We start from the raw sequence: 11578 nt of genomic DNA, 5'->3' as shown, positions 1-11578 counted from the left end.
CAGGCTGGGCTCAAACTCAGAAATCCGCCTGCCTCTGCCTCCCAAGTGCTGGGATTAAGGGCGTGCGCCACCACTGCCCGGCCAGCCTCCTTCTGAAATAGCATGTCATACTTGGCTAGCACACTTAAGTATGAAAAAAATTATTTTTTATCATTTAAGGAAGTCACGGTATTTCTTTAATTATAAACAAAAAAATTACAAAGTAGGGTCAAGTTATAAGATAATAACATTAAAGTAGAAAATTAGCAGTCACATCAAAAATTTCAAATTTCAAATTTCCAACATCGATATTTTTGGGGGGCAGGGGTGGGTTCAAAACAGGGACTTTCTGTGTAGCTCTGGTTGTCCTGAAATTTTCTTTGTAGACCAGGCTGGCCTCAAATTCAGTTATCTGCCTACCTCTGTCTGCCTCCTGAGTGCTCCGTTTAAAGATTTGCACTACATGCCAAGCTCTAAAACAATCTTTTGATAAAACATTTATAAGCCACAAAATCTAAAACAGTCAACTTTTACATGAGAGAAGTTTTCTAGTGAAAACTCATCTACATCAGTATTTTAAATTCTGAACAATGACCTAAACCATAGACAACTAATAAAGGAACAAAAGCATTCTGAAACGTGAAAGCTATCACTGGGACTGGGTATATATATACACCTCAGTGGTAGAGTGCCTCCCTTGAATGAATAAAACCCTGGCTTTAATCCCTAGCACTACAAATAAGAAAGTAAAAAAAAAAATATTATTGGCCAAGCATGGCAGTGCATGCCTTTAATCCTGCCCAGCACTCAGAAGCAGAGGCAAGTAAGGCTCTGTCAATTCAAGGCCTGACTGGACTACATAATCTAGCTTCAAACCAGCCAAGGCTACATAGTAATGCCCTGTATCAAAAATAAATAAACAAATAAAAATTACTGGACTCCAAAAAACAGCTATGCAGTGTTAAAAATTTCAGTTCCTACTGATTGCATATATCCCAAATAACAAAAGCAGGGGTCAAATATCAGATACCTACGTTACAATTCATAACAGTAGCAAAATTACAGATATAAAGTAGCAACAAAAATAATAATAATGTCACACGTTCACCTCAACATAAGGAACTGTATTACAGGGTCGCAGTTTGCAGCGTTAGGAAGATGGAGAACCACTGAACTAACACAAGTTTAATATAGTGGACATAGAAGCTTCAACCTATGTTCCCAGCTACTCATACCAAAGAGGTAGAAGGATCATCTGAGTCCAAGAGTTGAAGAGCAAGCAGGGCAAGACAGCAAAAATCCACCCTCTCCCAAAAAAATAATTAGGCAGCGTATGACCTCATAGATATCCTGTGTATATTAGTGAGAACGAACAAAACTTGCTTCCCAATGTAGTCATGAAATACTAACTGGAGAATAGACATGAGTCTACATACTGTTTAAAATTAACAGCCATCTTTTTTCTTCCCCCTTAAATTTGGGGCTGGAGAGATAGCTCAGTGGTTAAGAGCACTGGCTGTTCTTCCAGAGAACCAGCGTTCAATTCCCAGGACTCACATGATAGCTTGCAACTGTCTGTAACTCCAATTCAGAGGCTCCAACATTTCTCTCAAAGACATACATGCAGGCAAAACATCAATGTACTTAAAATAAAAGTGAATTTTTAAAAATTATTTTTATTTATGTATGTGTGTGCCTGTTTGTCTACATATGTGAAGGCCAGAAACCTGTGCTGGATTCCTCTGGAATGGAACTACACACAGCTGTAAGCCACCCAATGTAGGTGCTGGGAGCAGAATCCAGGTCCTTTGCAAGAGCAACAAGTGCTCTCAATCACTGTGCAACTTCCCTAGTTCCTTTTTTTTTTTTTTAATTATATCTTTTTGTGTTTGTTTTGTGTGGGTTAAGAACATATGAATGCAAGAGCCTTTCAAAGGCCAGTAGATGGCATCAGATCCCCCAGAGCTGGAGTTACATACAAGCAGTTGTGAACAGTCTAACCTCAGTCCTAGAACAAAATTGAGGACCCTCTGGAATAACCTCAGACCCATCTCTGCAAACGCTGAACTGCCTGTTTAGGAGAAAGACTTTCTTGTATTTAAGAGACTCATGTAGCACAGGTTGGCCTCTGAACTCATGACATAACTGAGAGTGTCCTTCAAGTCTTGATCCCAACTTGACTTCCCAAACATTCACTGAGATGATATAGTCAATGTGCTGCCACATCCTGCTCTAATATGTTTTCTTAAATTAATTTATTGGCTTTGATTAATGTCAGTGTCAGTAGAGCAATATTAAAAGTGAATTTGGAGATGATTAAGTCTATTCTTTAGAGAAGACGTTCTGTAAGTTACTTCCACAGGTATGCACTCATTAACAACCGCTAAGCACTAGTTATCCTGAGAATGAGAATGTACAGAATGATGGGTGTTTCTGCTGAAGAATAATAGCTCAGTGATTATAGAGGACCCAAAGTCAATTCCTAGAACCAACTGCCTGCAACTCCAGGTAAGCAGGGCCTCTGCATGCTGCTACACACAAGTAAAGTACACACACAAAGTAAAAACAGGTGCTGGGCATGACTTGAATCCTAGCACTTGGACAAGGTGGCAAATGGCAAACATGCCACCAAGACCAGCTTTTACATTGATGCTGGGGATTAGAACTTGGGACTCAAGCACTTTACCCTCTGAGAGACCCTGTTTTAAAAACGTGGAAAGCCAGATGATTTAACAGGTAAAAAATGGTTACTATATTATACCAGCCTGACACTCTCTGGACTCCACATAAAGGTGGAAAGAGAGAACCAGCTCCATGAAGTTGTCTTTTGACTCTGACATGCACGCTATGGAATGTGAACCAAATCATTTATGTATGCTCCCCACACAGTCCACCACACAGACACACACACAGTAAAGCTTTAAAAACAGGGGCTGGGCGGACGGTCCAGTAATTACAAGCACTTGGTGCTCTTGCAGAGAACCCAGGTTCAGTTTTCAGCTCCCACAATAGAAGCTCACAATACCTTGCACCTCCAGTTCCATGGCACTGCTCTCACATACAAATTAAATCAATGAGTCTTATTTTTTAAATACGTGATGAGAAGCAATTTAGGAAGACATCTAATATCGACCTTTGCCCTCGACGTGCACATGACGTGCACATGCACACTGAATTTAAAAGCAGCACAGGTAGCTTCTTTTAAACTGTGTTGCCCTCTTGGAGGTGTCTCAAGATACCTTAAGAACAAAGAATATGAAGCTGGAGAGATGGCTCAGTGATTAAATTAAGAGCACTGTCTGCTCTTCTAGAGGTCATGAGTTCAATTCCCAGCAACCACACGGTGGCTCACAGCCATCTGTAATGGGATCTGATGCCTTCTTCTGGGTGTCAGAGACAAGATGCTCAAATACACTAAATAAGTAAGTAAATCTTCAAACAAACAAGGAATCTACCTTAAGAACAAGAAATATACATACAGTTAATTCCATTGTAATTTAGTCATCTTGTATGTATGTTTATAAGGGAAAACCTCTAATGCTAAGAACTCTTTTTTTTTTTGCTAAGAATTCTTAAGCCACAATTAGTGATGTAGTCTGCCACACAGCAAATTTGAAGACAGCCTGAGATACATGAGATCCTTGCCTCAAACAAGTAAAGAACAATATTACAACTAGTAGAAAAATACTGACAGTTCAAAGAAAGTGGACCACATTCTCTGTTTGTTTTTGTGGTGCTAGGACAGAACCTAAAGCCTTGAACAGATTAAATAAGGACTCCATCACTGAGTCTTATCCCTCCCTACATTTATTTGTTTATTATTTATTATTGATTGATAGATATAGTCTAATATAGCCTGGCTGGCCTCAAAAGCCACAGGAGCCACCTACTTCAAGAGCTGAGATTCTAAGTGTAAATTACACACCAATCACACCAGCCCTACCCTGCCCCTGCCCCTTCACCCCTAGCCCCAGTCTATTTTGAGATGTTTTTGCTAACTGCCCAAACAAGCCTTGAAGTTGAGATTCTCCTATCTCTACTTCCCAAGTAGCTTGGACTACAGGCCTAAGCCACCAGTCCCAGTGGAACCACACTGCTTTAAAAATATGTAAACAAGAAGGCTGTGACTCAGTGACGGAAATGCTTGCTTTAGCATGTGTGGGGCCCTGGGTTTCATCCTCAGCACTACGAAACACAGAGAAAGCATAAATGTCAATTTTGAAAAAATCATGGCAGAAACAGTACATTAAAGATGAAGGATAACACTGGGCTGGGTGGTACACACCTTTTTTTTTTTTAGGTTTTTTTTTTTTTTTTTCCAAGACGGGGTTTCTCTGTGTAGTCATGGCTGTCCTGGAACTCACTCTGTAGACCAGGCTGGCCTCGAACTCAGAAATCCGACTGCCTCTGCCTCACAAGTGCTGGGATTAAAAGTGTGTTTTTGGTTTTGTTTTTTTTTAAAAAAAAAAAAAAAAAAAAAAAAAAAAAAGACCAACCGAGTCTTCCAGAAAGCCAGTTTGGTTCCCAGCACACACACTGCAGATCCAGAGGATCCAACGCCCTCTTGTGGCCACCAGGGGCATGAACACATATTAAACACACAGATAACAATGAAAGTAAGTCTCTAAACAAACAAACAAACAAACGGAGTCAGGTGTGGCGGTGCATATCTGTTTTTCCTATACTTGGAAGGCAGAGTCAGAAAGATCAAGAATTCAAGGCTATCTTCCACTACATTGAGAACTGGAGGCCAAGTCCAGCAGGTCAAAGGAGCTAGCTGCCAAGACTGATGACCCAAGTTCAATCCCCAGGGTGTCCATAGTGAAAAGAACACACTCCCACATTGTCCTCTGACTTTACATGCACGCTACAGCATGTACATACCCCAAACATACTCACACATAATAATCCACTTTATAAAGTCAGAGGCCAATCTGAGCAAAAAGAACTATGGACGGGGGCTAGGTCAGCAGTTAAGAGCAGTAGATGCTCTTCCAGAGGACCTGAGTTCGAATCCCAGCACTCATATGACAACTCACAAGTGTCCGTAGCTCCAGTTCCAGGGTATCCAACACTCTCACACAGATATACATTCAGGCAAAACACCAATGCACATGAAATAAATAAACTAGTTTTAAAAAGAACAGCATTCAAGAAAGTGCTGGGATTGAGGGCGTAAGCCACCACTGCCCGGCGGTGGTGCACACCTTTAATCCCGGCTCTTAAGAGGCAGAGGCAGGCCAATCTGATTTAGATGATGACTTCTAGGACAGCCAGGGCTATGGAGAAAGCCCTTGTTGCAAAATTAATTTATTTGATTAAAAAAAGATTAAGGGCAGAGGATGGTGAGAAGCTCAGTGGTAAATGCTCTTACTTACTGGAGAACCCAACAACCTGAATTCCATACCCAGGATTCACACAGTAGAAGGAGAAAAAGAACTCCCACAAGTTGTCCTATGATCTCCACATGTGTAAGGGCTGGAGAGATGGCTTGGTGGTTAAGAGCACCAACTGCTCTTCCAGAGGTCCCGAGTTCAATTCCCAGCAACCACATGGTGGCTCACAACCATCTGTAGTGGGATCTGTTGCCCTCTTCTGGTGTGTTTGATAACAGCTACAGTGTACTCATATAAATAAAATAAATCTTAAAGTTTAAGAAAAAAAAAAAAGTGAAGGATAGGCCTGGAGAGATGGCTCAGCAGTTAAGAGCACTAACTTCTCCTTCAGAACCATCTGCAATTGGATCTGATGCCCTCTTCTGATGTCTGAAGACAGCTACAGTGTATTCACATACATAAAATGAATAAATAATTCTTTTAAAAAAAAAAGGTGAAGGATAGAAGCTGTTAGAGAAGACAAGAGAGAAATAAGGCCAAAATATTACTTATTTGTGCCCTATGTTTCACTGATAGTGCATGCTTCTGTGAAGAACCTAGGTGGCTCAGAGTTCCAATCTAACCCTCCAGATTATCACATAACATGATTTTATTCTTTTATTACGTTTATACTGGGGATGGGAGTAAGCACCATGGCACACATGCTAATGTCAGAAGACAACTTGCAGGAGCTGGCTCTCTCCTTCCATCATGTGTCGCAGGAATCCAACTCAGGTCACCAGGTATGGCAACTAAGCACCTTAACACACTGAGTCCTCTTACAGGCCCACACTGTATGATTTTAAAACAGTCACAAACTAGTAATATACAGATGGTTCTAGTGTTTCTAAATCCAAAAATGCTTAGAATCTCTTTTGATATTAAGCATTAAGAAATAGAATATGGGTCTAAAGATATGGCTCAGAGGATAAGAGTACTGATTGTTCTAGAGGGTCTAGGTTCAATTCCCAGAACACACATGGTGAGTCACTACCATCTACATACATCTCCAGATCCAGAGGATCCAATGTCCTCTCCTGACCTTTGCAAGCAGCAGGCATACAACTGGTACATACATGCATGCAAATCACCTATACATAACATAATTTAAATAACATAATTTAAAACGTAGACTCTTTGAACTATTGTAACATGAAAATGAAGGTCAAAAGAGCAAAAGGCAAGGATCAAGTGCACAAAAGAGACAGACCTTGAAACTGATACTGGAGCTGGTGAGGTGGCTCAGCAAGTAAAGAAAGATACTTTCCACATAAGTCTGGTGACCTAAGTTCAAACCTCAAACCCACATAAGGGTGGAAAGAAAGATTCAACTCCACAAAGTTGTCCTCTAATCTCCATACAAATACCTGCACATCAAACACATACATACGCTTTTTTTCTTTGAAGTAATGGTAACTACAGTCATCTTTGCTTATCCATTTACAAACAAACAAAATATGATCTTTCTTCTGACCATTTGGAAAGTTTTAGTTTTATGAGCATGTAATTTATAGCAGTCTAAACCATCACTGTCTCCCTGAAAACTGTTCAAATGGGAGTCTGAGGAAACGTTTTTCTTCTGACTCTAACAGACAACTTAAAATTCTCAAGTCTCATAGTAACACTCCACAAATAAGGAGCAGACACCATGCCTATCTGAGGAGTTGCCCTTATCACCCTCCCTCCCACCATGCTGCTTAACAGACTCCTACAAACATGCCTGGAACCTCAGCGCTGAGAGGCTATAGAACACGTTCACGCGTAAGTCTTAAGACTATGTGAGATCCAGCACAGTGCCTTGGAGCTTCGATTAAAGCACCTGTCACACAAGCCTCATGATCTGGTTTCAGTCCCCACAGCAAACGGAAGAGGAGCCGTTCCTCCACCTCCCACATGCCAATACTCACTCACATCCTCTATCGCACTCCAAATGAGATCCTAGCTCAACAAAGAAAAAAATCCTGTATCACTCAAGCTAGTTTAAATTTGTTATGAAAAGGCCAGAATTTCTGGAGTTTTTTTTGTTTTGTTTTGTTTTTTTTAAATCTCTTTCATCAAATACTGTACCCTGTGTTCCTGGCACTAAATATAGACAATGGGAACATCCAATCAGAAAAAATCCCTGCATAACCAGTGACCTTTTGTCACCTAGTTTCTCCATGTAAAGATCCAAGAAAGCTACAATACTAGCAAGAGAGTGAGGTGTACTAGAGCTGCAGGGTGGGGGAGGGATTCAAGGAGGAGGGCGCTTGCCTAGCACACAGGAAGTCTGGGTGGGATCCTCAGCACTACATAAACCTGCTGTGGAGTAAACCAGCACTCCAGTGGTGCAAGCAGGAAGATTTTAAATTAGCTAGTTCTAGGACAACTAGGGCTATATATAAAACTGTCTCAAGCCGGGCTGTGGTGGCGCACGCCTTTAATCCCAGAACTTGGGAGGCAGAGGCAGGTGGATTTCTGTGTTTGAGGCCAACCTGGTCTACAGAGTGAGTTCCAGGACAGCCAGGACTATGGGGGGGGGGGGAGGATAAGAAAAAACCTTTTACAAAAACCTAAGAGCCACTCACTTCTCACTGTCAGTGTGAGCCAATGTACTCACTGTTCTTCTCAATTCCACATCTACACTTTCCCTCGTGGAATTCCCTCCCTCCCAGTGAGAATTTTTCTCATTAATTCTAAGTACATTTTATGTGTTGGCAAAGAGCAATGACAAACACAGTTTAAAAAGAACTTACATTACAAAACAAAAATGGATTGAGACACAATGGCTCACCCCAGCACAACTCCAGCATTGACGAGGTAGGCAGGATTGCCAACTGTTCAAGGCCAGCCTGATCTACACAGAGCACTGTAGGCTAGGAGAGGTTACACATAAGACTCTTGTCTTAAATACAGTAAGCACGAGCTGAGTCCAGTGACACACGCCCACACCCGCAACACTCATAAGGGAGGCCTGCAAGTCAAGGCAGTCTGGGCTATATACTAAGATATCATTTCAAATGAAAGATTTAGTCAGGAGCATGACAAAGTGGTGGAACATGTGCTCAAGAATGAATGAGGCCCCAAGCTCAATCCCTAGCACAACAAATTTAAAAACTCTGCAAAATTAAAAACTACTTTTCCTTTAACAGTAAGCTCCAAGAATTATCTGTATTTCTTTGCTTTAAGATATCTATAACTGGGCTGGGCGGTGGTGGCGCGCGCCTTTAATCCCAGCATTTGGGAGGCAGAGGCAGGCGGATTTCTGAGTTCGAGGCCAGCCCGGTCTACAGAGTGAATTCCAGGACAGTCAGGGCTACACAGAGAAACCCTGTCTCGAAAAACCAAAAAAAAAAAAAAAAAAAGATATCTATACTGGGTTGGAAAGATGGCTCAGCAGTTAAGAATACTGACTGCTCTTTCAGAGGCCCTGAGTTCGATTCCCAGCAACCACATGGTGGCTCGCAACCATCTATAATGGGATCTGACACCTTCTTCTGGTGTGTCTGAAGACACACCAAGACAGTGTACTTATATATGTAAAATAAATAAACCATGGGGGAGAAAAAAAAAAGATTTCTATACCAAGGTTAGTTATTTACCCTGGCTAATAATGACACAAAATACACATAAATACTACCAACACTAGGCACACTTTGAAAGTAATCAAGTACTTTATCCACATCACATGCTAGACAATACAGTTAATAAATTGGAAAGATCTTTCCACAAAGGGATAAGAGGACTTACCTCTGTTCCAATTCCAGGTTGCACACCCGAGTATACATTGTCTGGTGGAGGACCACCATACTTCCTCTGTCCTGTGGTTACATCCAGAGTATAACCAGTCCTCTCAAGCAAGGCCTAAAGATAATTACTTGTTAAACTTGAAAATGTAAACACACACAAAAGCTATAACATCTTTTTTTTTTTTTAAGATTTATTTATTTATGAGTACACTGTCGCTGTCTTCGGACACACCACAATAGGGCATCCAATCTCATTATGGATGGTTGTGAGCCACCATGTGGTTGCTGGGATTTGAACTCAGGACCTCTGGAAGAGCAGTCAGTGCTCTTAACCGCTGAGCCATCTCTCCAGCTCAAGCTATAACATCTTATGAAATGCATTTTACAATTAATTTAAAAAGGAGCAGCTTGCTGGGTGGTGGTGGCGCACACCTTTAATCCTAGCACTTGGGAGGCAGAGGCAGGCGGATTTCTGAGTTCGAGGCCAGCCTGGTCTACAGAGTGAGCTCCAGGACAGCCAGGACTATACAGAGAAACCCTGTCTCGAAAAACCAAAAAAAAAAAAAAAAAAGGAGCAGCTGGAAATGCAGTGTACATGCATGGGGCACTGGATTCATCTCCAGTATCACATACAAAAACAGACACGGGCCCGAGCAGAAGTGCATGACTTTAATCACAGTACTCTGGAAACAGGTACGCAGATCTTTGAGTTTGAGGCCAGCCTGATCTACAGAGTGAGTTCCAGATCAGCCAGGGCTACACAGAGAAACCCTGTCTGGACCACCACCCATCCACCCCCCCCCCCCAAAAAAAAAGATAAGAAAAATGAGGGGCTACAGAGATGACTTAGCAGTTTTTTACTGCTCTTCCAGAGGACACAAGTTTTAGTGCACAGCAAGCATGTGAAATGTCTCATTATTAACTGTCTGTAACTAACTCCAGGTCCAGAGGGTCCGATACCCTCTTCTGGCCTCCATGGACACTGTAGTCATGTGTACAAACCCACACTCAGACACACATACATATATACACATAATTTAAAATAACAGTCAACTATTTAAGACGGGGTGGCTAGAGAAACAGTTCTAAAATACAGCATGCCTGCTGTTCTTGTAGAACTCCTGGGTTTGGTTCCCAATATACATGCAGATCACAACTGCCCTTAACTATTCCATTTGTCTGCTTCATATTCTTGCCAAACCACAAGCTCAACACAACTGAAATATCTCACAGGATACTCTAAATTTGGCAACTACCAAATAAATATACTCTGATTTCAAAAACTGAACTTTATTATTTCATTAGCATTCGTTAACAGAAACCCCTGCTCTCAAAGAGCTTACACTATAATTTAGATAACATTCATGTGAAATTTCATATGAAAGGCCTATAGAATATCTTTTGTTGGCAAACAAAACATGCACTCTACTAAGAAAGAGAAGGGCTTTGCATGTTATGTATTTAATTACACAGAGTAAGACCAGATTAATATTAGAGTTAGTTAACCCTAGGATTTCACAAGGAATGGATGTCTTGGACCTTCTACTTTTCTACCAGGGGAGGAGGGGGGCTCGCAGGAGGGAGATTAGTCAGCTAATCAGAGTTGTTATAAGGAAATTTGGAATTTGCATAAGAATGGGGCTAGATCACTTTATAAACAGAAGAGAATAGAGGAGAAAGTATAAAGACACTTTACAAAAAGTATAAAGGCACTTTACAAAGTTAGTTATACCTCAACCAGAGCCACCTGTGCAAACAACACTAAAATTCATTACCATTCAAATTAAATCTGGGAGGACAGTTTAGGGCAGAGCACTTGATTAGCATGTGTAAAGCCCTGGGTTAGAACTCAGGGCTGGGGTTGGGGGTGATCACTGCTAGGCTGACAATACTCCTTTAACTAGGTCTTTTAGGAAAAGCCTAAGTTAATAATGATAATGATAATGAGGGGGTGGGGGAGGGTAGATATTTTACATATGAATTCATCTAATTTTCAGGACTTGAGGTAGGCACAACTTTGTCCATTTTGCAAATGGACCTTTTAATTTTCATAAAAGGTCAAGACCATTTTATAAATACACTGAGGTCAGAGAAAATTCAAAAGGAAGAAAGCTGTCAGAATGCAACAACTCTTTCCTAAGAGAAAAAGTCCCAGGTGCTGGCCTTTCACTTCAGCACTCAGGAGGCTGAGGCAGGATCAATCAATCACCTTGAGTCTGGAACCAAACCTGGGCTATACAATGAGTTCCAGGCCAGTTTGAGCGACACAATGGGACCCTGTACCAAACAAAAATATAAACAGTGCTTATAAAATAATAATAAAGCCGGGCGGTGGTGGCGCACGCCTTTAATCCCAGCACTTGGGAGGCAGAGGCAGGCGGATTTCTGAGTTCGAGAGTTCGAGGCTAGCCTGGTCTACAGAGTGAGTTCCAGGACAGCCAGGGCTACTCAGAGAAACCCTGTCTCGAAAAACCAAAAAAAAAAAAAAAAAAAAAA

The 11578-nt window shown here is 41.3% G+C and overlaps 1 protein-coding gene across 4 annotated transcripts in view; it reads right to left on the bottom strand.

The window, feature by feature from the left end:
• Hnrnpr (heterogeneous nuclear ribonucleoprotein R) overlaps positions 1-11578 on the bottom strand; it is a 33955-nt gene that overhangs the window by 15846 nt on the left and 6531 nt on the right. For all 4 annotated transcript variants that reach the window (XM_028759729.1, XM_028759730.1, XM_028759732.1 and 1 more), the window contains one exon: positions 9084-9197. In XM_028759729.1, coding sequence (XP_028615562.1) covers positions 9084-9197 — 114 coding nt within the window. The remainder of the gene's footprint in view (positions 1-9083; positions 9198-11578) is intronic.

This window comes from Grammomys surdaster, unplaced genomic scaffold, assembly GCF_004785775.1.
Source record: "Grammomys surdaster isolate TR1022 unplaced genomic scaffold, NIH_TR_1.0 126313, whole genome shotgun sequence".
Lineage (NCBI taxonomy): Eukaryota > Metazoa > Chordata > Mammalia > Rodentia > Muridae > Grammomys > Grammomys surdaster.
Note: the sequence above shows the minus strand (reverse complement) of the source record. Positions and strands in the feature narration are given on the sequence as shown.